We start from the raw sequence: 25,000 nt of genomic DNA, 5'->3' as shown, positions 1-25,000 counted from the left end.
ACGCATGATTCCACCTGCGGGAGACAAAAAAGGAAACGCCATCAGGACCGGCGCCAACACACACACACATCTGTGTTCCTCCACGTCTGATGGAGGTGTATGATCTGAGACGTAGGCGGAGCCGCTTACAGGTCCTGCTCCACCTTCTTGTCCAGAGCGTACTCCAGGTCAGTGACCAGCATCTTCTGGTACAGGTCCTGCAGGGCCTGCCGGGACGTCCACACCTCCGCCGCCCCCAGCTTGGAATCTGACACACACAGAGAGGAAAGTGATGAGGAGCAGCTGCAGCTTCTAAATCAACATGCAGAGTCACACTGGCTGACACGTGGGGGGGGGGGAATGAGGCCTCCCCCTCAAAGTCCTGACACTCAGAGTTAAGTTCACCAATCTTAAAAGCCTGACCTCTGTGTGGTACAGGTGTGTGTGTGTGTGTGTGTGTGTGTGTGGTGACCTACCTGTCATGTCAGCCTTCAGGGCTTCTGCCTGTCTGCTCGGATACAAACAGAGAGGAAGAGGTTAGACGGAGCCATCAGAGACACACACACACACACACACACACACACACACACACTACGATACCATCTTTGTTATTTTAATGATCGATAGCATCAAAAAGTTCTGAAGCTTCTGTCCGGATAAACTCCGGGTAATATCGGAGTAAAACATTTGGCTGTTGCGTTCACACATACAGCGGGGGTTAAATAGGGACGTAACGATGAATCGTAGAATCCTGATAAATCGATTCAAAGATGTCAAGGTTCACATCGGTACTCTGAGAAATGAATCTCAGTAACATGTTGAGCGTCAGCAGCTGCAGAGCGAGATTTAGAAATTGAGGACGAACCAACGACTTTTAAATCAGAGGTGAGGAAACATCTTGTCTTCAACAAGACAGAAAATGAAAGAGGAGAGAAAACTGTGTGAAGATATTACAAGAAGACTGAACAACACAAACACAACAACCAACATGATGCAGCAATTAATCAACGAGAAGCTCCAATCACCTCCTCATGTTGATAAATAAACATTAAAAGGTAAAACCATCCTGACCAGAGGGTCTGCAGCTCCTAAAGGAATCTTTACATCCCTAACACACACATCCTTTATGTCTCAGTGGACAGGTGTGTGTGTCTCAGTGGACAGGTATGTGTGTGTGTGTGTGTGTGTCTGTGTGTGTCTGTGTGTCTGTCTCAGTGTACAGGTGTGTGTGTCTGTGTGTGTGTGTCTGTGTGTGTGTGTGTGTCTGTGTGTCTCAGTGTACAGGTGTGTGTGTGTCTCAGTGTGTATCAGTGTACAGGTGTGTGTGTGTGTGTGTGTATCAGTGTACAGGTATGTGTGTGTGTGTGTGTGTGTGTGTGTGTGTGTGTATATCAGTGTATCAGTGTACAGGTGTGTGTGTGTGTGTATCAGTGTACAGGTATGTGTGTGTGTGTGTCTGTGTGTATCAGTGTACAGGTGTGTGTGTGTGTGTGTGTGTGTGTGTGTCTGTGTGTATCAGTGTACAGGTGTGTGTGTGTGTGTGTGTGTGTGTGTGTGTGTGTGTATCAGTGTACAGGTGTGTGTGTGTGTGTGTGTGTGTGTGTATCAGTGTACAGGTATGTGTGTGTGTGTGTGTGTATCAGTGTACAGGTGTGTATCAGTGTACAGGTGTGTGTGTTTCAGTGTACAGGTGTGTGTGTGTGTGTGTGTGTGTGTGTGTGTGTGTGTGTGTGTGTGTGTGTTTCAGTGTACAGGTGTGTGTGTGTGTGTGTGTGTGTGTGTGTGTGTGTGTGTGTGTGTGTGTGTGTGTTCAGTGTACAGGTGTGTGTCCGGTCATTACACCTGGCTAACAGGTGTAGATCATTAAGGTGATCATTAAAGTAAATAACAGCGCTAACGCTAACCTGACGCAGAAAGACGCTAGCATGCTAAAGCTAACATTTGGTAAACACGTCTGTCTGTGGCGGGTAAACATCATTTATACCTTAATTCGTGATAACAGCGGGTAGTGAGCCTTAATTCTAATGAAATCGAATCCAATTTGAATCAAACGCTGTGATTATCCGACTGAATGTCAGTTCTTTGGTGGCGCCATCGATTGTTTGTTGATATGTGTAGCTAGCAGCTAACGGTTAGCCTGCTAGCTTTAGCATTAGCAACAGAACAAAACAATCCTCACGCAGGATTAAAATAAAAGTTTCTGACAACAAGGAGAAGAACAGAGAGACACACAGACACACACCGCTCACAGCTCACCGCAGATACTGCCCGCACAGGTTCATCCTGCCGGATAACCAGCCGCTTACACAAACACCGAACATAACGAGCCTCCCGCCGCCATGTTGTTCCTGTCTGACCCGGGAGGGGAGGGGGAGGAGGAAGAGGAGGAGGAAGAGGAGGGGGAGGAGGAGGAGGAGAGAGAGGAGGAGGGGGAGGAGGAAGAGGAGGAGGAAGAGGAGAGAGAGGAAGAGGAGAGAGAGGAGGAGGAGGGGGAGGAGGAGGAGGAAGAGGAGAGAGAGGAGGAGGAGGAAGAGGAGGAGGAGGGGGAGGAGGAAGAGGAGGAGGAAGAGGAGGGAGAGGAGGAGGAGGAAGAGGAGGAGGAGGGGGAGGAGGAAGAGGAGAGAGAGGGGGAGGAGGGGGAGGAGGAAGAGGAGAGAGAGGAAGAGGAGGGGGAGGAGGAGGGGGAGGAGGAAGAGGAGAGAGAGGAGGAGGAGGAAGAGGAGAAGGAGGGGGAGGAGGAAGAGGAGGGGGAGGAGGAAGAGGAGAGAGAGGAGGAGGAAGAGGAGGAGGAGGGGGAGGAGGAAGAGGAGGGGGAGGAGGAAGAGGAGAGAGAGGAGGAGGAGGAGGAGGAGGAGGAAGAGGAGGAGGAGGAGGAGGAGGAGCAGAAACGTGCTCAAACTAGGATCAATATTGGAGATGCTTTTGAAAAATGGAGAGAGGTTAGAACACAGAAAGGTTTACAGACCCATGCAGAGCTGGATAAACACTGAAGCTTCAGACACAGTAAGAGCAGAGCCACGAGACGGTTCCCCGACATCAGTGCCTGCACAAACTGACAGATAAGGTCTGAAATCACCATGGCAACAGCAGGTGTTTAGGTTTGAATAACACGAGTGCTACATAGATGTCATCCAGGGTTCGATATACTTCTCTTCTTCACTCTATAACTTTAGATCATCTTACACACAACATTTAGGCCAAAAAACACACAGTATGAAATTAAATCAAATAAAGTTTATTTCCATCAAAACAAAGTTGACCTTCTTTTGACATTTTCAGCACATGAGGAGAATATCTCTGTGTACTGTTGACTTTAAGTTAATGAATATAACTTTATATTAATGTAAATAATGATTGTTTTATGCTTATTGAGACAAATGCATACTGATGTGTCACGTCATTATCGTGGCTATCTTCAATTCAATGTCATGAATAACCTTTCTTCATTTTAACCAGGTAAAAAACTGTGTCCCTTCCTGGTGCATGATCTCACAGTGACACACCTGCAGCCTGTACATACAGCCTAAGTGTTCAGCAAGGTGCCCACTGCCTCCTGCTGACAACAACGACAACCAAATCCAAAAACAAATGCAAAATATCAAATAACCATTGAAAGTTAAAACTGTACCTGTCACGTCTGTCCATCATTAAATGTATAACACCTTCATTATTGTGGCCAACAGTCGGACTGTGATTATAAATAAAGGTGGAAAAATAAAACCTGTGGCTGAACCAGACACGGTGATGGTGTTTCCTGCCACCAGAGGGCGCTGTTTGATCTCCATGGAGGGAGAAAGGAAACAGAGACAGATCCTGCAGAGCTCCGGTGGCTGGTTGATTAAGATCGGCACATTATCTTATTTTTATTTTTCATGTTAACAAGAGCTGAACAATATTCCTAAAATAGAAAATGTTCAGTAACATGTGTGTTGTGTTTTTTTTTTTTTTTTTAAATCTACAGCTTTTACTATTTTCTACATTTTTTTGTAAACTATGAAAAAAAACTTATGCAAAGTTTTTACAAACAAGCGGACTGTTGTTTAACCATTTAATGACCTGAGCTAAATGAAGAAAGCTTTTCTAAAAACATGAACCACCAGGCTTGATTCTGAGAAAACACAAATAAAGTAGAACAAAGAAATCTAAATATTTGATTTCCTTTTATTAAAGGGTTTCTTTAGCGAGTCTTTTGATTCTGATCTACAAAGCTTTACTACTTTTTCAACTATATTTTTAAAAACAAAACCTGTGGGGCCGCGAGCGATTCTAACACGACAATTTTGGCCCGCAAGAAAAAAAGTTTGGACACCGCTGAGCTAGACACTTAACCCTGAATTGCTCCCGCTGCTTCGGTGGCGGTGTATGAATGGGATTAGTTACTTCTGATGGACTAAATCATAGGTGTGAATGGGTGGATGTGACACACAGTGTAAGAGCGTTTTCCATTTCCCCTGGACTGTTCACCAGCCAAACATTTCTCTGTGAGTCATGACGCTGCAATGAGTGAGAAGCTCGAGTCCTGCTGATTGCAGCTCGAGCAAAAGTTGTCCGCTGCTTGCGTTAAACTCCTTCGTGTAAAGTCGAGTGGAGGGGGGGTTGGATGGAGGAGGCGTGGCCTAACAGCAGTTTGTTTTTGTTTCATAATGGGGCTCATTGGCGACATCTACTGGAGCAAAAAGTCGTACATTCTTCCTTTTACCTGCTCTTTTGAAAAGTGTCTGGAGGTAACATTTGTTGTGAATTGTCGCTTAACAAATAAAGATTGATTGATAAAAAATTAAATTAATAAAGAATAGCCATAAAATTAAATCTGCCTGAGAGATGTTTGATGATTCAACAGTGTGTGTGTGTGTGTGTGTGTGTGTGTGTGTGTGTGTGTGTGTGTGTGTGTGTGTGTCTTTAACAGTGTGACGCTGCTTCCTGCCGCAGACACCAGCCTCGCCTCTCTCTCTCTCTCTCTCTCTCTCTCTCTCTCTCTCTCCTTCTCTCTCTCTCTCTGTCTCTCTCTCTCTCTCTCTCTCTCTCTCTCTCTCTCTCTCCTTCTCTCTCTCTCTCTGTCTCTCTCTCTCTCTCTCTCTCTCTCTCTCTCTCTCTCTGTGTCTCTCTCTCTCTCTCTCTGTCTCTCTCTCTGTCTCTCTCTCTCCTTCTCTCTCTCTCTCTCTCTCGCTCTGTCTGTCTGTCTCTCTCTCTGTCTCTCTCTCTCTCTCTCTCTCCTTCTCTCTCTCTCTCTCTCTCTCTGTCTCTCTCTCTGTCTCTCTCTCTCTCTCTCCATCTCTCTGTCTCTCTCTCTCTCCATCTCTCTCTCTCTCTCTCTCTCTCTCTCTCTCTTCGCTGCGGCTGCCTGCCTGCTCAGAAAACAAAACCGACCACTCGAGGAACACAGACCCTTTAACGACAGCACCGGGACCGGACCGGACCGGGACACAGGATAAAATAAAGCCCACAGAGAGAGAGCGACAGGCAACATGACGGAGACCGCCAAAACCCACGTCATCCTGCTGTCCTGCGGCAGCTTCAACCCCGTCACCAAGGGACACATCCATATGTTCGGTGAGCATCCTCTGCGTGGCTGGGGAGGGGAGGGGTTTGTTTGTATGTGCTAAATAAGAATCACCTGTAAAACACACCTGAGCTTAAAAAAAACAGACAATCAGGGACGAGGTTTTGGTCGCTGTCCAGCAGGGTGGTGCTGAAACGGGCCACGGTTCACATCCGGCGCGATATTCAGGCAACTCGGAGAGAAAACCCCCTGATTAATCACAGATTCCTTGTTAATCTCACCCTCGAGCCGCTTTTTAAGACGTTAAACGCGGAAATGTTCCGTTGAAGCCCCAGCAGGCCGCACGCAGCGTGTGGCGCAGCCCAGAAATGACGCCTCCCTGACGGCTCCTCCAGAGAGCAGCTCGGCCTCTCGGTCAGAGAAAGTGCTGATCAGTGATTCACGTCATCACGTGTATGTGTTTTTAACATGTTTAAATGAACACGTGTCTCTGTTGTAGTGACTTAATAACCTTTGATCATAATAAGACAAGTCTCAGTTTGAAAGCTTAAATCTTTGATTATGATGTCATCATGCTGCCCCCAGTAAATACATCATTGGTATAATAATGGACAGATAACGATCCAAAGGGGGCATTATTTTTTGATTTTGAATCAGCCATACAGCCATGAAGCCGGAACTCTTAATTTACACCAATCCTGTAGAGCTGTGGTTCTCAACTGGTGGGGTGGGACCCATAGGTGGGTCGCGGAGCCATTTTCAGTGGGTCACGAATGTGACCCACTGAAAATAACGTCTGAAAAATTTCAGAAATTTGGATCGTGATTTTCCCCTTGAGGAGGTCACTGTTTGCTTTTCTTCCTAAACTTTCCGCCATTGTTGTAGCGGCTCGCTGTCACATCTCCATACGACTCTACGCTGCCCCTAGTGGTTATATGCATATTACATCTCTCTCCAAACCGCCGCAGGATACGCAAAGCTAATGCCATGCGTTATCTTACGTGCAGTTAGAAGCAGGTTCACTCCGGGCTTTAAAGGCTGCCGGTGTTGATATTTTGTAAATGTGATGGATTTGTTCTGTATAAAATATTAGAAACTTAAGTTATAATAAATACAGAATCAGGCGAGTGAACACTTAATGACATGTTTGCACTTCCTGTCGACCACTGGGTAAAGTTATATAAAAAAAACATTTCACAGTTATTGTCGTTTTGTAGAGCAAGTTTTATATCTGGAGTCAGTAACGCTTCTTACTTTGGTACCATGGCAATGATGAACACTAGGGGGCAGCAATGTTTAGTGTCAAGAGCCTGCTGTGTTTTCTATTTGGAGCCGGTGTTGTTTCTTACTGTGGTACCAGAAACATTTTTCATTTGTGGTGCAGGGTTAGGGTTAGTACCCTCAATGTTTTGTACAAGGGGCAAGAAATTGTAATTTGTTATGTGTCGTACTTTGATGCCAGCAATGTTTTGTAAATACATTGTTGAGAATTATTATGTGTGCTAAAAGACTAAAACATGCATCTGGTTGGTCCAATGTTGTGATGTCCCTAAATATCTATCTATCTACATGGTGTGGGCATTGTTTTGTACGTGCTACTGGAAGTTTTCAATAGGTGGATCTGCTGAGCCTGCTGTGTTTTATATTTGGAGCCAGCAATGATTCCTCATTCATGGTGCAGGCGATGTTTTGTACGTTGTGTTACGGCCTCCTTTTCAAACTGATTAAAAAGAAGAAAAGTGCTGAGCCAACCACGCAATGAGCCATCACTCTCAGTACCCCCCCCCCCCCCCCCCTCTAAAACTACCTCAGAATTAAACTGAGCTAAGAGAAAACAAAAGAAGAGAAAAAACAAAGACAGCCCACTAAAACCTAGAATCTTTTTGGCCATTTTGTGTCTTTATTAGAGAGACAGGACAGTGTATAGAGTCCGAAATCAGGGACAAAGAGAGTAGGGAAGGACATGCGGGAAAGGAGCCACAGGTCGGATTTGAACCTGGGCCGCCCGCTTGGAGGACTACAGCCTCCATGCATGGGGCGCGCGCTCTAACCACAACGTCACCAGTGCCCCTGCAATCTTAACATGCACAGGGGAATACATAAATAGCTTTTTTCGGGGAAAAAGAGAAGAAACTTTGCCAAGCTTAATTTAAATCTGTTAATGGGTCATTTGATTTATGGAGGTGTGGTTTCAGTACTATCTCAGGGTTGGCTACGGCGGCCAGGGAGGGGTTCAATGTGAGATCTGCTCATGGGGTCCAGATGTCCTGGAGACGCCCCTGAGTGTGGGGTTGATTGTTAATCTGCAGTGAGATGTCTCCTGCTGACTCATGATGACCTTTAGGACCACAGGGACAGAAACAAACCGGAGTCCTGCTCTAAGAACTGGATCATGGCTGTGGTTTCAGAGGCTGTAACGAGGTGTTATGATTCTGTTTGAGACATTTTTAAACCTGAATACACGAGTAGTGCTGAGTTTAGATTCTACCAAGTAAATCCAGCGGTGTGCAAAGTGTTTGATTTCCCTCTGAAACCCAGTAAGAGTCGCACGAAATATGAATTCACAGCAGCTGAGGGAGCATGCTTTGCTGTGTGTAATGATGAAGCTGCAGCACAGCAGCCATGTTCCCATCATGACCTATTTTCACCAGCAGCTCCTTCATCTCTGTGTCTTCCTCGGGGCCATGAAACCTCTTTATGAAGCGTTTTCTCCTCAGATGGAGGACAGGAAGCAGAGATGATTTCAGCACACAATAAAAGACGATGACTTACAATATGAGATTTTAAAGAAGAATTCTGGATTCATGGATTCAGATTTTAAGCAGATTTTTCAATCCTGCAGCAGGTAAACAGACTGTAACGTCTGCAGCAGGTAAACAGACTGTAACGTCTGCAGCAGGTAAACAGGCTGTAACGTCTGCAGCAGGTAAACAGACTGTAACGTCTGCAGGTAAACAGACTGTAACACCTGCAGGTAAACAGACTGTAACGTCTGCAGGTAAACAGACTGTAACGTCTGCAGCGGGTAAACAGACTGTAACGTCTGCAGCAGGTAAACAGACTGTAACGTCTGCAGCAGGTAAACAGACTGTAACGCCTGCAGGTAAACAGACTGTAACGTCTGCAGCAGGTAAACAGACTGTAACGTCTGCAGCAGGTAAACAGGCTGTAACGTCTGCAGCAGGTAAACAGACTGTAACGTCTGCAGCGGGTAAACAGACTGTAACGTCTGCAGCAGGTAAACAGACTGTAACGTCTGCAGCAGGTAAACAGACTGTAACGTCTGCAGCAGGTAAACACGCTGTAACGTCTGCAGGTAAACAGACTGTAACGTCTGCAGCAGGTAAACAGACTGTAACGTCTGCAGGTAAACAGACTGTAACGTCTGCAGCAGGTAAACAGGCTGTAACGTCTGCAGCAGGTAAACAGACTGTAACGTCTGCAGGTAAACAGACTGTAACACCTGCAGGTAAACAGACTGTAACGTCTGCAGCAGGTAAACAGACTGTAACACCTGCAGGTAAACAGACTGTAACGTCTGCAGCAGGTAAACAGACTGTAACGTCTGCAGCAAGTAAACAGGCTGTAACGTCTGCAGCAGGGAAACAGACTGTAACGTCTGCAGCAGGTAAACAGACTGTAACACCTGCAGCAGGTAAACAGACTGTAGCGTCTGCAGCAGGTAAACAGACTGTAACGCCTGCAGCGGGTAAACAGACTGTAACGTCTGCAGGTAAACAGACTGTAACGTCTGCAGGTAAACAGACTGTAACGTCTGCAGCATGTAAACAGACTGTAACGTCTGCAGCAGGTAAACAGACTGTAACGTCTGCAGCAGGTAAACAAACTAACGTCTGCAGCAGGTAAACAGACTGTAACACCTGCAGCAGGTAAACAGGCTGTAACGTCTGCAGCAGGTAAACAGGCTGTAACGTCTGCAGGTAAACAGACTGTAACGTCTGCAGGTAAACAGACTGTAACGTCTGCAGCAGGTAAACAGACTGTAACGTCTGCAGGTAAACAGACTGTAACGTCTGCAGCAGGTAAACAGACTGTAACGACTGCAGCGGGTAAACAGACTGTAACGTCTGCAGCGGGTAAACAGACTGTAACGTCTGCAGGTAAACAGACTGTAACGTCTGCAGGTAAACAGACTGTAATGTCTGCAGCAGGTAAACAGACTGTAACGTCTGCAGCGGGTAAACAGGCTGTAACGCCTGCAGCGGGTAAACAGACTGTAACGTCTGCAGGTAAACAGACTGTAACGTCTGCAGCAGGTAAACAGACTGTAACGTCTGCAGCGGGTAAACAGACTGTAACGTCTGCAGCGGGTAAACAGACTGTAACGTCTGCAGGTAAACAGACTGTAACGTCTGCAGCAGGTAAACAGACTGTAACGTCTGCAGCGGGTAAACAGGCTGTAACGTCTGCAGCGGGTAAACAGACTGTAACGTCTGCAGCGGGTAAACAGGCTGTAACGTCTGCAGCGGGTAAACAGACTGTAACGTCTGCAGCGGGTAAACAGACTGTAACGTCTGCAGCAGGTAAACAGACTGTAACGTCTGCAGCAGGTAAACAGACTGTAACGTCTGCAGCGGGTAAACAGACTGTAACGTCTGCAGCGGGTAAACAGACTGTAACGTCTGCAGCGGGTAAACAGACTGTAACGTCTGCAGCGGGTAAACAGACTGTAACGTCTGCAGCAGGTAAACAGACTGTAACGTCTGCAGCAGGTAAACAGACTGTAACGTCTGCAGGTAAACAGACTGTAACGTCTGCAGCAGGTAAACAAACTGTAACATCTGCAGCAAGTAAACAGACTGTAACGTCTGCAGGTAAACAGACTGTAACGTCTGCAGCAGGTAAACAGACTGTAACGTCTGCAGCATGTAAACAGACTGTAACGTCTGCAGCAAGTAAACAGACTGTAACGTCTGCAGCAAGTAAACAGACTGTAACGTCTGCAGCATGTAAACAGACTGTAACGTCTGCAGCAAGTAAACAGACTGTAACGTCTGCAGGTAAACAGACTGTAACGTCTGCAGCAGGTAAACAGACTGTAACGTCTGCAGCAAGTAAACAGACTGTAACGTCTGCAGATAAACAGACTGTAACGTCTGCAGCAGGTAAACAGACTGTAACGTCTATGTCACACTTTAGCACGAGCCTCTCAGACCAAACAACCTGCATGCCTCGCCTCCCCTGAATTGTACTCTTTGGCATCTTTAAAAACACAACAACGTGTTCTTCGAGTCTCTGAAACATTCAGAAAGTTTCTCTTCAGCATTAAACTTTGCCAAGAAGTCAGACAAAAACTCTCCATCAGTCACAGAGCTCCTCAAAGAGCTGGCTAACGTCACTGTTGCCATGGAAACATACGTTTCAAAGTATCACTCGCTAAACAAAAAGTCTTGTTGGCGAAGCAGACGATGCCGCCGAAGCACAGATTTCAAAATAATAGCCCGCAGCTACGGGACAAAAGAAGCTACTGAAGGGTCGGTCGATTGTTAATTTAGTTTTAGGGTTTAACTGATAGTGGCAGCCTGAAGACACAACTGAGGGATTTCTGCCCGTTTTTGCCTTTATATCCAATAATCTGAGACCAGAACAGAGGGCTGCACCTTCGCCCCCTTCACTCATACTGCTTACTTCCGAGTTCAGCTGCTTCATGTAAGAATAACCACCGACTGGAGGTCAGACTACATACTACTGTCCAACGCAGTAGTATGCAGTATTTCACTAACAAGGTCCACACTAAGATAGATATTGATTTAGAATAGTTTTATGTTGTATGCATGACGGAGATCGAAATGATGAGCGAGGTTGGATGATGGGTAGATTGAGGGTGGCGGGATGTGGGATGAAGGTGGGGGGGGTGGGTAAGAGTTGAGGGACAAAGAGATGGAAGTAAGGGGTCGAGAGACGAAGGGATGAAGGTGAATGGAAGAAGGACAATGGTCTTGTGTCAGCAGTAGGTACAACATGAGGAAACCAGAGGGTATGTAGTAGGCGGTATGTGTACAGTGTACAGGATGTGAACGTCTTCTTCTTCTTCTGATGAATGTCCGGCAGGTTGTACGCTGTAAAGTGTGATGTTGCCCCCAAAATCAAGAAGTTTATCCTGCAGCACCTCAACCTTTTCAATCAGAAATGTCAGTGAAAAGGAGTACAGTTCAGGCTTTGCTTCTCCTGTGTGAATGCGCCGCACCAAACACTGACATTGGGGCGGTAATTCCCAAATTACCAGATCTCCCCAGGTCATACTAATCCTGTGCTTATAGGGCTTATGTTTGTATTATAATTTTAAAGCATTGAGGATCAGACGAGTGAACCGGATGATTTTTCAGAAACGTTACAGAAGCTGTTTGCTACAAGATTCATTCTTCGTTCAAACACAAAGAAGTGAACGTCTGGTTCATGTTGATGTCATAAATATTGAGCATTTTAAGACTTTTGAGCATGAGGCCTGAGCTGAAGTGTTTGTTGTCGGGTGAAAAGATGAAGAACACCGTCATGTTTTTCATGTTTGTGTTTTTGTGTGTCTGCAGAAAAAGCCAGAGAGTACCTGCACAAAACAGGTCGTTACATCGTGATCGGAGGAATCATCTCCCCGGTACACGACTCCTACGGAAAACCTGTGAGTGAAAACATCAGCTTTATACTCACACACACACACACACACGCACACATGAACACACACACAAATGCACACACTCACACACACACACACACACACACACACACACAGATTTAATATCCTCCGAATGAAGCAGAGAAAACGTGAGTTCAGACATCTGATCGTGTGTGTCATATAATGAACATATTACTGATGACATCATATCCAGCAGATAACAGTGTGTGTGTGTGTGTGTGTGTGTGTGTGTGTGTGTGTGTGTGTGTGTGTCTGCTGTTGTTTCCTACTGGAGTTAATGAAGCTCTTGTCCTACTTTTGCTGTGCAGCTGCAGAAACACATCATGAATAAAAGATGCTGCAGAAACAGTTTCACTCGTTGCTTCTCTCTGCAGACGGGATTTCAGCACAAAAACGTTACACAGAACTATGTAACTGTTTGTTATTGGTGGAGATTAGAAATATCAATCATTGACTTCTAAATATGTTATCACGGCCGAAACAAACAGGTGACTCTTAACACATCACAGACCGATAAACAAACTCTGAGGTCAGCTAAAGGTAATTATTTATGATGATTATTACGCTGGTTTCCATAGACCTTATTTATTTTACTAAACTAATCTGAGACCCCTGGGGTTAGAGAAATGAAGCTATTGACGAAGTGCCACAACCTGCAGTTCCTCCAGTGTCCACTAGAGTCTGTCTCCTGCAGTGAGTCAGTCTCCATAGAGCTCTATGTTAAAATGTCTAACTTTACAGCTGCAGTTCCTCCAGTGTCCACTAGAGTCTGTCTCCTGCAGTGAGTCAGTCCTCATAGAGCCCCATGTTAAAATGTCCAACTTTACAGCTGCAGTTCCTCCAGTGTCCACTAGAGTCTGTCTCCTGCAGTGAGTCAGTCCTCATAGAGCTCCATGTTAAAATGTCCAACTTTACAGCTGCAGTTCCTCCAGTGTCCACTAGAGTCTGTCTCCTGCAGTGAGTCAGTCCTCATAGAGCTCCATGTTAAAATGTCCAACTTTACAACTGCAGTTCCTCCAGTGTCCACTAGAGTCTGTCTCCTGCAGTGAGTCAGTCCCCATAGAGCTCCATGTTAAAATGTCCAACTTTACAGCTGCAGTTCCTCCAGTGTCCACTAGAGTCTGTCTCCTGCAGTGAGTCAGTCCTCATAGAGCCCCATGTTAAAATGTCTAACTTTACAGCTGCAGTTCCTCCAGTGTCCACTAGAGTCTGTCTCCTGCAGTGAGTCAGTCCTCATAGAGCCCCATGTTAAAATGTCCAACTTTACAGCTGCAGTTCCTCCAGTGTCCACTAGAGTCTGTCTCCTGCAGTGAGTCAGTCCTCATAGAGCTCTATGTTAAAATGTCCAACTTTACAGCTGCATGCAGATGTCGCCCTTGAGCACCAGCATGAAACCAAAACAACTCGCGGTGTTGTGTTAGCATGCTAATGCTAGCGATCTTTATTCTGCTCGTATCTTCACACTGCATGTAAATTTACCTGAAATGAGCGTGATCTAGAAACACAGTTAAGCAGTGAGTACAGTATGTTATTCTTCTTTTCTCTAGTCCCTCAATTAAACAACTTTTATACTCGAGGGGAGGAGTCAGCCGTCCGTCCCGGCGATGTAAACAAACTGAAGATAGGACTCTGAAAACTCTGAAAACATCACAGACAGTGGGACTGGGGTGTTACACCCATTGTAGACAGTCATGACTCACAGAGTTATTTTCAGAGGAAAATTTCTATTACATTTAAGTGTGAAAAATCACTTATAAAGCCTTTAAGCTCTAAAAACCAGATTCAAAACTGCTCTTTGTGATTCTTTTATTTTGCTAACCGTATTGCTGTATGCCTCAGTCTCTTTATGTCCGGTCTTCATATAAAATGTGCTTTTATTTTGAAAAACTGCAAAGGGGACTTCCGCTACATTGTAAAGTTACGGGAGTAAATAAATACAGCTAAAAAAACAAGAGGAGAAAATGTTACACGTTGTTTTGTGAGGTGGATTTATCTTAAAAACATCTTTCAGAAGGATGCTACATGTAGCATGTATTCATTTGTTAGCTCTGAGCTCTGACTCAACCAGTGATGAGTGACAGGAGGATTAAATCCACGTAACTTTACCGTGCTTCAACTGTAACCGAACAGCTATGATTGGCTTAATTGTCACTTAATAAATCTTGTGACCAATAGGTTTTCATCAATGACTCCACTGGTAAAAAGTGGTCGCAACACCCACGGGTGAGATGCACCTGCATCCTGTTTACATTATGTCAAGGCTTAATGGTATGTAAAATTAGGGGGCGTGGCCTCTTTGAGTGACAGGTGGGAGCTGCAAGCTGTGTTCTAAGTGTCACCTCAGCTAATTCAGTCCTTGACCTTTAACCTCTTGGCCGTGTTTGTTCTGTTGGAGCCTTTTCGAGATTTATTCATGTACATATCAGACAAATAATCTGACGTCACAGTGGCTAGTCCAGGTGTGCCAAATGACTATGCCTGACAGGAATTGGCCTTGACAGACTCTAGATTCTCCACTGCTGTCACTCAGTGGAGACAGACGGACAGGAGCTCCACAGCTGAAACAGAACGCCGGGACTGTAAATTATGGAATCTGTCCAGAAGATATCAGTGAGTCGCTAATGATCTCAAAGTTATTTTATGAACCTTGAACCTGATAAACTGTAGCCCTGGAGAACATGGATTAATTATTAGTGATAAATCTCCTCCCCCTTAGCTGACACACCTGAGACAACCTGGACAAAGGTTGTTATTCTGCGACACTGAGAGAGGACGCACTGACGGACTGACATTTAGATTCAACTTCAGAGCAAAACCAGACAGCTGCCGGAGGGAATACCGGGAATATCTGCATGTTTACCTGAAACTGAATCCACAAACTGGATGAGAAATTAAAAAGAACAAAGAAAACAGATTGGAATAACTTTAATTGACAGGGAGCGAATCCCAGCTGTTCGTCTGCTGCGTCTTCAGCTTGACTCTGAGATAAAATGGCGTCCAAGTTAGAGGAAAATCTGTGCTGTCCGGTCTGCCTCGACATCTTTAAAGATCCAGTCATCCTGTCCTGCTTCCACAGCTTCTGTAAAGACTGTCTGCAGAGCTGCTGGAAGGAGAAGGAGAACCAGGAGTGTCCACTCTGTAAGAGGAGACATTCAAAGGATATTTTACCTCCTAACTTTACTTTAAAGAACCTGAGTGAGAGTTTTGTGCAGGAGAGAGATCAGAGAGCTTCAGAGGATCTCTGCAGTCTGCACTCTGAGAAACTCAAACTCTTCTGTCTGGACCATCAGGAGCCGGTGTGTCTCGTCTGCAGAGATTCAGAAAAACACTCTGAGCACAGATTCAGACCCATCGATGAAGCTGCTGGACAACACAAGAAGAAACTTCAGGAAACTCTGGAGCCGGTAAAGAAGAAGTTAAATGTTTGTGAACAAGTTAAAGTGAAGTTTGATCAAACAGCAGAACACATTCAGGTCCAGGCCCGACACACAGAGAGGCAGATTAAGGAGCAGTTTAAGAAGCTTCACCAGTTTCTAGAAGAGGAAGAGGAGGCCAGGCTGTGTGCACTGAGGGAGGAAGAGGAGCAGAAGAGTCAGAGGATGAAGGAGGAGATGGAGGCTCTGAGCAGAGAGATAGCAGCTCTTTCACACACAGTCAGAGACACAGAGGACGAGCTGAGAGCTGAAGACGTCTCATTCCTGAAAAACTACAAGGCTGCAGTGGAAAGAGTCCAGCAGCGCCCCCTGCTGGAGGATCCACAGCTGCCCTCAGGAGCTCTGATAGACCAGGCCAAACACCTGGGCAACCTGAGCTTCAACATCTGGAACAAGATGAAGGACATGGTCTCCTACAGTCCGGTCATTCTGGACCCAAACACTGCTCGTCCAGTCCTCATCCTGTCTGAAGATCTGACCTGTGTGAGACGAGGAGAGGAGCAGCAGCTTCCTGATAATCCAGAGAGGTTTGATTATTACAGCTCTGTCCTGGGCTCTGAGGGCTTTAACTCAGGGACTCACAGCTGGGACGTCCAGGTTGGAGACAGTACACGCTGGACACTGGGTGTGTTAGCAGAGTCTGTAAAGAGGAAGGGAGACAAACTGTCTGCATTTTGGTTTGTATGGTTCAAAGATGGTAAATACAGAGCACTCTCCTCATCACATCCAGACACTGATCTCTCAGTGAAGAAGAAGCCTCAGAGGATCAGAGTGAATCTGGACTGTAACAGAGGAGAGCTGTCCTTCTCTGATCCTGATACTAACACACACATACACACCTACACACACACTTTCACTGAGAGGATGTTTCCATACATTAACACTGTGGATAAAGTGAAGATTTTACCAGAGAAGATCTCTGTGACTGTGGAACACTAATACATGATGATGATGTTCTGAATCTTCGTCTCTGATTCTCTTAGGGTTGTGTGACTGCGTTGTCATGGTGATGATGATGTTGTTTTGTTAAATCATTCATTATAACTTTGAGTATTTCCACAGCAGGTCAAATCTTGATCCTGATTGGTTGGTTTGTTGGAGTCTATTTAAAGATAATCTGCTCAGCGTGTTAACTGGTTAACTCATCTGTTGCTTCAGCTGCTGTGAACGTTTGATTTCAGACTTTTTCACTTGAACTCTAAGGAGTCCCTGAAGGCATCATCTGTATCTTTGTGTGCATTATGAGTTATTATCCTGCATGGAGAGAATGAAACAGTAATGATTATTATCTGATCTGAAATCACTACATTTGTAGAATAATAACTTCAGATCATCACGTTTTACTCTTCTTACTAAATCGTAGTTCCATCTTTAATCTTGTTGGTGCAGTCAGGGCTGTAACCAGGGTTTAGAAAATAGTGAGGTCCAGAATTCTTTCTGTTAATATATCGTATTCAAGGCATTTTGGGACATGCAAGATTCATGACCAAATGATACCTTCAAATTCAACAGAAGCTAAACACCCAAACCAACACAAACTCACACACACATTCACTTCCTGTATGTAAAGTGAATGATCTGTAGATCACGTGCAGCCTGAACCACGGGTGGTTATCCAAACAGAGCATCCATGACATTCAAAAGTAAACATTTTAAGCAGCTTTCATTTCTTTTCCTGCATTCTGGTCAGTTTTTATTAAACATTTTTTGTTTTGTTTCTGCAAAACTTTATGATTCTTATCTCGTCTTTTTGTCCTTCTTGTGTCTTATGCACAATAATGAATGCATTCAATAAACTGGTTTATTGTTGTTGTTGTTTTAAGAGGGGTTAGGACAGTTTGATGAGCAGTTTTTTATTTTTCCTTACTTATTCTTCGGGGCTCTAAGTAACTCAACACTCCTGTTTTTAAAAGTTTGAGTCATTCTGGAGCTTCATTCTACAAAGGTATGGCTCTGTAGATTTGTTATCATGTTTGAAATGTCAAATATCAGACCTGAAGACTGTCTTTGTCAAAGCTTTTGTTCATGTTTCTTTACCATCTTCATCTTCAGTGGATGAAACGTCCTCTGAAGAATCCAAACTAAGAACGCTTTATGTTCTTTGAAAACAACAAAGAGTTCAAAATAAAGAGTCAAAATATCTTGTTAGTGTGAATCCTCTTTCACCTGTAATCACTCATCAATAAAGTATTTCTACACTTGATCTGAATCCGTCTTTATAACTCGTGTTGTGTGTTTTATTGATGCTTGTAAATGTCATCATGGACGACTCTTTCTCCTGACAGAATGAGTTTGTCTCTGTGATTAATAATAAAGTTATTCTTATTAATTCAGGTGTTTCTTTAACTCCAGTCTGAACCTGCGACATGTGAAATCAAGTCGATCAGTGTCGTCTCTGACTCGTCCATCAGGTCGGACAGGAGAAAAGAAATGTTTTGAAGAGTTTGATTCAGAGATCCAACGAGCTCTGGAGAACACGGGTTCATTATTGAAGGTTAACCACCTGATGAACATCACATGTCAGTTATTGAACACTTTAACCGTTTGAAGATTCATTAGAGGAGGAACAGCAGCTCACAGCAACACTTAAACCCCTCCACCACGTTAAGCTGATGATTCTGGGAGGTAACATAAAGCTCAAATGTTGGATCACAGCATTCAAAGAGAGACGGTGATAAAGTCTTGGTTTGGAAGAAGGAAATAAACACTGTATTGTCTGATAAGACATCACAAAGGTATGTTAATGAATAAACAACACAGGAGAGACGTAAGAGGATATAGTTTGACATGAGTTTACGACTTTATGTGGTCAAAGATTAACCGATAAAACTTATACAGAGATATTCAGCTAACAGTTTGCTGAGCTTGATTACAAAACCTCAAAGCAAAAATGTGAGTTGAATCAAATTGCCACAATATGACTCTAATCGTACAAATTAACATTTTCATTAAACTGAAATACTTTCAGCTTTAGCCATTAATTCTCAGGCTGCTCAATAAGGCCTCAGAGGGTTCTGATTCTCCTCACGTCCTGAAGCTGCATCAGAAATTGTTCATTCAGAAAACAAAGTTTTGTAAAAGTTAGACAAAAAAGAGCTTGTACTTCATTTGTTTTTCTAAATTAAAAAATATTTCCTACCTGATCTCCTCTGGGGAAAAAAAGCCAAAAATTGTTGATATTAGTTACATATATAGATATTAAACATTCTGTATTATCTTTTACCTTGCTTGTGATTAAATTAAGGTAAAATCATCCATTCTTTAAAATGAATAAACAAGCATTCATGAGGTGAAAGCCTGGGTAGACCCCCTCCCCCCGTGAAAGAAGGTCCCCTCTTAGATGTGTAGACAACCCTCCAGCCTACAAGTACCCTCATGGTAACTTCTTTAAAAACTAAATCAAAAACACAATTGAAGTGATATTATGGTTTAAGACGTCACAAGTAAACGTGGTAGTACTATTTTGTATTTTTAAAATGACCAGAAAGACAAGGCCCCACTTGGTTGGATAGTGTAGACTGATAGTCCCCTCTTAGTCAGGTATGTGTGTGTGTGTGTGTGTGTGTGTGTGTGTGTGTGTGTGTGTGTGTGTGTGTGTGTGTGTGTGTGTGTGTGTGTGTGTGTTTGTGTGTGTGTAGTGTACAATTCAGATAATCACCTGTTGTTTTTCACATTCTCACAGCTACAACAAATGTCTGTTCATCTGAATAAAGGTCTTAAAAAACACCCCAACTCTTTGATATGAGTGTTTGTTAAATACTTGCCGATTGTATCACGAACACACAGAGGGGATTTTGCACATACATGTCTGTAACTGTGCACACCTGTAGACTGACCTCGTGCCTGTTTGTTTGTGTTCAGGGTTTAGTGCCCAGCAGACATCGTCTCACCATGTGCCAGCTGGCTGTCCAGTCCTCTGATTGGATCAGGTGAGACACCTTTTTTTTCCTGTATAGATTTTAATGACGGAAAAAATGGAAGGCAAATAAGACACCCTACCACACACACATTCCCACATGCATCATCTAAATGCCAATTTCTGTGAGATCTGGTTTGTTTTTGCAGGGTGGACCCCTGGGAGTGTTACCAGGACACCTGGCAGACCACCTGCAGCGTGCTCGAGCATCACCGAGACCTGATGAAGGTGAGGAGATATCCGTCTCCATCAAGGTGTTTTTAGAAAGGGGTATTTTAAAACCTAAATTACCCCTGTGACCAATAGGTGCAAAAAGTTTAGAGTGTCTCCAGTAATGTCTGCAACATAATCCTTGATTTCAAAGTTGTTGTTTTTGTCTCTGACAGGCTCAGATTGTTGAACCCTGATCGTACGTAAGCCAGAGAGCAATAGCCTGTCAGCTACGTAATAATGTGACATCATAGCACGGCCAGACAAAGTAGCCAGCCAATAAATGAATCAAAGTAAACAAAGTGTAACAATGAAGGATGTCCAGCAGAGGTCTGCACCTCCGAGGTCGTCCATGGACAGTGCTACCAAAGGCATTCGTCCCACAAAAAAACAACAGCAATGTAATTACTGTCTTGAAATGTATGAGATATTTAAACATGGTAAGTTTTGCACTGTCAAACAGGAAGTGACGATTCTTCCGACCAATCAACGGACTGCAGAGTGTCGAGCTCCGCCATTTAGGGTCGGATTGGTACGCTTGGCAACCCAACAGGAGGGTAGCAAGAAAGGAGGACAGTACAGATTGGTTCTTTTGGTACCATTCCTAATTTTTGACAGTGGAAACATCAATAAATGCGTAACGTACCTCTAAGGTCCTTCTCTGAGAACACAGGCCTCCATTTGTGGAGCGGCTGAAACGTATGAGTTTCAGTCTACTTTGCTAAGTAACAGATATTGGAGAGGCAACTGTATACCAGAACCTCCTGTTAGATAGAACTATGTTTTTGTTAGGGCTGTCAAACGATATTTTTTATAAAATGTGATCAATTGCGATGAATTCCAATAGTTAATCACAATTAATCGCATGTTTGAAATTGCAAAATTTCACATTTAAAAATAAAAATGGTGAGGCTTTTATTTGTTGTACTGTCTTAAGCTGAGAGTACTGTACTTCCTGTGTGCTTTATTTTGAAATAAAAAACTTCTGGTAGACGGAAGGTTAGGACATGAAGTGAAGCACAGAAACAGGAAGTGGTTAGGGATCCCAAAGTGATGTCAGACAGCTCAAAGGAACGGCAACAAAGGTCAATGTGTGATGTCATAAGGTCAATGTGTGATGTCATCAGGTCAATGTGTGATGTCATCAGGTGGATATTACTGTCTGAGAGTTTGTTAAAGTGAAATGAGACATTCAAAGATGCAGCAGTGTTCTTCTTTTACATCACTGAGACTACAGGGAGACACTGAGGACGAGTATCTACGGAGAGCCTGAAGGGACAAAATAACATGAGAATAATCCTGATTAACAAATTAATGCTGACAGCCGTAGTTTCTGTCGTTGGAGGCTGGTGGATTTGAAGAGAGAAAACAGAGCGGCTGTTTTTGGTTTAAAAAAAATTTATCTTCAGAAATCATTCGACGTACACTTTTCAAAATCAAGCATGAATCCTATTTTTTTTCTTCAAAATAATCATATAGAGTCCTTTCTTGTTTAATCTTCCGAAACTTAAGACTTCAACCTCTTTGATGGAGACCTAGTTACCATGGAAACCTTGAGCATATTCATTGCACGTCCATCTCTGTCAGTTATCTGCTGGTTAGGGTGTCAAAAATGTTCCTGTTGTTGCTGATCAAGATGTTTTTTTTGCTCCTCAGAGAGTCACCGGCTGTATTCTGTCCAACGTCAACACGCCATCAACCACTCCTGTGATTGGTCAGCCACAGAACCAGACCCCACCCATCTACCAGAACCACAGCAACATGAACCACAAGCCCACAGCAAGTGAGTCTTTATCCTCCACCTTCATCATTTATCCACCAATCAGGAGGTTTTGAGATTGTCTAATTCTTCTTCTGTCTCTTCTCAGTCAAAGTTTGGGGGAAGGTCAGTGAGAGTCTGGGGAAGATCTGCTGCGTCCGCCCTCACATGGAGCGCTTCACCTTCGTCGGTGAGTAGACACAACATCAGTGATTCCGGGAGAAACTTTCACATTCATAGAGAAAAATAAGAAACATAAAGAATCAGCTAACCTCAGAGTCCTCCTCTTCAGAGTAAATAAGTCTCAGAGCTCCTCAAAACATGTGTGTGAAGTTTCTTGTTCTAAATCCACTCTGATCCTGTATTTGATCATGTCTATAAACCCCTCTATTTCAGCCCTGTCCAGAACAGGCTGTTTCTGTGTCTGTACCTTTAAATATGTAAATGAGCTGTATCTGACCACGCCCCCTCTCTGGAAGGGCTTGGGTGTACTCGGTGCTTTCTCGCTCCATGTCCTATTGTTTACGGTGAGAAGGCAGACTCAGAGGGCAGAACAAACACCTAGCTGTGGGAGTGTCACCCACCCGGGGGAGGGGCTACTGCCCTTTGTGATGTCATGAAGGGAAAATCTCCAAACGGCCTGTTTGAGCACACATTTTCTGAAAAGTGGAGCAGGCAGAAGACGGAGAGGATGGACTTTTCTCATGATTGGGGGGTTTGAAGACAGATTAGAGACACATGTTAGAGTTAGAGGAACATGAAGAAGAGGATTTTACAGAATATGTGACCTTTAATAGATTCTATGCACCAGTTCTGTTATAAGCCTCGACACAGACTCAGATTTAGACTTAAGAGCTTACCTTTAGTGGTAGTCTATCTAACAACAGGAGCATGACTGGCGTGACGTTTCATGTTTGATATCCATCGAATGTTTATTGAATTACCAATGTGTTCTGTTCCGTTGTGTCAGATGAAAATGCAAATCTGGGGACAGCGATGAGATACGAGGAGATTGGTGAGTCGTCACTCTGGGCGTCATCAGACTCGTGTTTTGTGTTCTCTGGTTTCCTTCCTGCTCTGTTTGAATCCTTCTTGTTTGTTTTGTATCCGGTAAACATGTTGTTCACTGAGTAAACATGTTGTTTACTGAGTAAACATGTTGTTTACTCAGGCCGTGTCTCTTTCCTCCTGCCTGTTTGTCGTCTGTAGAGTTGCGCATCTTGCTCCTGTGTGGCAGTGATCTCCTGGAGTCCTTCTGCATCCCTGGCCTGTGGAAGGACAGTGATGTAAGCACACTGTAACCCCCGCCCCCATCCACGTAGCCCCACCCTCTTTACAACGTAGCCCCGCCCTTTAACAAACTACTCTGAACCCTGACATAATGATGTTAAAGTCGTGCAGATGTTTTTTAAAAAAGGAAACATCTGCAAAACAAAGTTACCTCCTGTAGCATGCAGCGGTTCTCTTCTCCCTCAGTGCTAATAAGCTAACCATGCTAACGTGAATGCTAGCTGTTAGCATGAGAGGATGAAGGAAATCTAGGGTCATTAAATCCTTGATAAAACTGGTCATTACTTTTCATCAGAAAAGTTTAACTGACATGATTTACTTCATGAAGCCTGGTTTATTGCGGGTTTTCCCATGATAACAAACAATTAACTGTCAATGTTTTATCGAGGGAAGAAATCATCGCAGGAAAACAAGAATTGTTATTTGGACTCACACATTTCAGAGAGAAATAAAATGCATGGAAGCTTCTAAGCAAAACCATGAAAAATGTGATTAACAAGCGCGTATTGAACCATGAATGCTGGACTGAACAGTTCTATATCATTTTGAGAAATGTTGCTTTCTTAGTATGCCCTCATCTGCTTCGGGCTTCTGTACATTTACAAGGTGATATATAATTAATCTTTTGACTTTTATAAAAGTTTTTAATCAACAGCAACCGTTCATGAAAGTTAAACAGCAAACTTCCGAGTCCAGTTGGTAAATGGGTTTATAGTAAATATATCTTAAAGCCCTGACACACCAAGGAGATCGTCGGTTGTTGGACCGTCGGTGAGCGGTCGTCGCCCTAGTTTTTGCGGTGTGTCGGCTAGTGCAACTTTTTGGCCAAGACAAAAGTTCTAGCTCTTTGCCGTCTGCTTGGTGTGTCAGGGCCTTTAAATCCTCAGTTTTCACTTTTGTACCTTTGTGTCCCGAGGAGTCACTGAATGTTGTGTCTCGTTTGGTCTCAGATGGAGGTGATCGTTGGGGATTTCGGGATCGTGGTGGTTCCTCGTGATGGAGCCGACACAGAGCGGATCATGAATCACTCCTCTGTTCTCCGCAAATACAAGGTCAGATCACTGTGAACATCTTGTTCCTCCCAGGTCTCATATTAATATTTAAACTGTATGTCAAGAAAAGTGTTTGTCATCGTCGCGTCTGATTTCTGTGTGTTGTTTCAGGACAACATCATCGTGGTGAAAGATGCCGTGAGCCACCCGATGTCCATCGTCAGCTCAACCAAGAGCAGGTAACTGGATTTACCTGCTGCAAACATCAGACTTAAGGTCAGGCTTTCCCAACTTTTGGGTCCTGACCACACGTGGGGTTGCATGGAATTCAAATGGGGTCGCCTGAAATGTGTATTTATTGATCAATAAAAAACAGAACTCAGGAGCCATTGTTCTTAATCCACCTCATCGTTCATGGCTTTGACTGGAAGCATAATGAGCATGTGTGAAATGTCTCTGATTTCAGAGGAGCAGCATATGTCCAGTTTACGCGATGATGGAGACGGTGCTGTTTTTAAAAGTTTGCACTCTGAAACCTGTTTTCAGGCACCTGAAACGCCGTCGCCAACATACAACTGAATGTTACTGATTTTGGCCTAAACCGTTCTGTAAACGGGGCCTCTTCCCTTACATTTAACCACGGTTAGTCAAGGACGGAGACTTCGGTGGGTTAAATGTTAAACAAAAAAAGGCAAAGACTGATTGTTTGTTTTCTCTTCATCAGACTGGCTCTGCAGCACGGTGACGGCCATGTTGTGGACTACCTGAATCAGCCCGTCATCGACTACATCCTGCAGAGTCAACTGTACATCAACGCCTCGGGATAGAGCCTGCCACCTGCACGCATGAGAACAGGGAGGGTGGAGCGGGGGGAGTGGGGCTACCTAGAACCACCATCATCTATCTGAATACCCCCCACCCTCCAAAACAAGAAAATAAAAAATAACGTCTTCTGTGTCAAACATTTACTCTTCTTTGAACTGTCGCTTTCCAACTCCAACAGGAGCCTTCGTGTCCCGCCTTCTGTCTGTGTCATGTGACCTTTCCATCAGGGATCAGAGGGGGGAGGGTGGGGGTCAGGGCGGGGCATTTTTGGATGAGATGGGGTAATCTCAAAGGGCTGCAGAGGTGTCATTGTGCATATATTTCCACTGCAGTGGTGACGGCAGTGTTTACTCACTCTGTTTGTTATCTGTCTGTATTCAAGTTTGGGGATGCATGACACACAGCCGGGCATGCTCAGTGTACCGACGGCAGACGGTAAAAAA

The 25,000-nt window shown here is 44.2% G+C and overlaps 3 protein-coding genes across 7 annotated transcripts in view; 2 read left to right on the top strand and 1 right to left on the bottom strand.

Moving 5' to 3' along the window:
- smg7 (SMG7 nonsense mediated mRNA decay factor) overlaps window positions 1-2,365 on the bottom strand; it is an 18,848-nt gene extending 16,483 nt beyond the window's left edge. For 2 of the 4 annotated variants that reach the window (XM_061045500.1, XM_061045501.1), the window contains exons 1-4: window positions 2,236-2,359; window positions 456-487; window positions 130-247; window positions 1-14 (exon numbers count right to left, since the gene is read on the bottom strand). The exon at window positions 1-14 is cut by the window's left edge and continues 119 nt beyond it. In XM_061045500.1, the coding sequence (XP_060901483.1) occupies window positions 1-14; window positions 130-247; window positions 456-487; window positions 2,236-2,300 (229 nt within the window). In that variant the 5' untranslated portion in view covers window positions 2,301-2,359. Of the gene's footprint in view, window positions 15-129; window positions 248-455; window positions 488-2,235 lie in introns of all 4 variants that reach the window. The other 2 variants (XM_061045499.1, XM_061045502.1) reach the window with 2 other exon arrangements.
- Window positions 2,366-5,247: 2,882 nt separating this feature from the next.
- The window catches only part of nmnat2 (nicotinamide nucleotide adenylyltransferase 2), a 21,223-nt gene continuing 1,470 nt past the window's right edge, over window positions 5,248-25,000 (top strand). The window contains exons 1-11 of one of the 2 annotated variants that reach the window (XM_061043647.1): window positions 5,248-5,529; window positions 12,028-12,116; window positions 19,427-19,494; window positions 19,631-19,709; window positions 21,348-21,474; window positions 21,560-21,640; window positions 22,421-22,465; window positions 22,660-22,736; window positions 23,691-23,792; window positions 23,904-23,971; window positions 24,279-24,343. In XM_061043647.1, the coding sequence (XP_060899630.1) occupies window positions 5,445-5,529; window positions 12,028-12,116; window positions 19,427-19,494; window positions 19,631-19,709; window positions 21,348-21,474; window positions 21,560-21,640; window positions 22,421-22,465; window positions 22,660-22,736; window positions 23,691-23,792; window positions 23,904-23,971; window positions 24,279-24,321 (864 nt within the window). In that variant the 5' untranslated portion in view covers window positions 5,248-5,444 and the 3' untranslated portion in view covers window positions 24,322-24,343. Of the gene's footprint in view, window positions 5,530-12,027; window positions 12,117-19,426; window positions 19,495-19,630; window positions 19,710-21,347; window positions 21,475-21,559; window positions 21,641-22,420; window positions 22,466-22,659; window positions 22,737-23,690; window positions 23,793-23,903; window positions 23,972-24,278; window positions 24,344-24,456 lie in introns of those variants that run through there. The other variant, XM_061043646.1, reaches the window with a different exon arrangement.
- On the top strand, window positions 15,032-17,079 carry LOC132978406 (nuclear factor 7, brain-like). The gene has a single exon (XM_061043613.1). The coding sequence runs from the start codon at window positions 15,122-15,124 to the stop codon at window positions 16,502-16,504; it is 1,383 nt and encodes a 460-aa protein (XP_060899596.1). The 5' UTR covers window positions 15,032-15,121; the 3' UTR covers window positions 16,505-17,079.

This window comes from Labrus mixtus, chromosome 8, assembly GCF_963584025.1.
Source record: "Labrus mixtus chromosome 8, fLabMix1.1, whole genome shotgun sequence".
NCBI lineage: Eukaryota > Metazoa > Chordata > Actinopteri > Labriformes > Labridae > Labrus > Labrus mixtus.
Note: the sequence above shows the minus strand (reverse complement) of the source record. Positions and strands in the feature narration are given on the sequence as shown.

What these genes read in the sequence shown, in the direction of transcription:
- LOC132978406 (XM_061043613.1), top strand. Translation starts at nt 15,122, where the DNA reads ATGGCGTCCAAGTTAGAGGAAAATCTGTGCTGTCCGGTCTGCCTCGAC.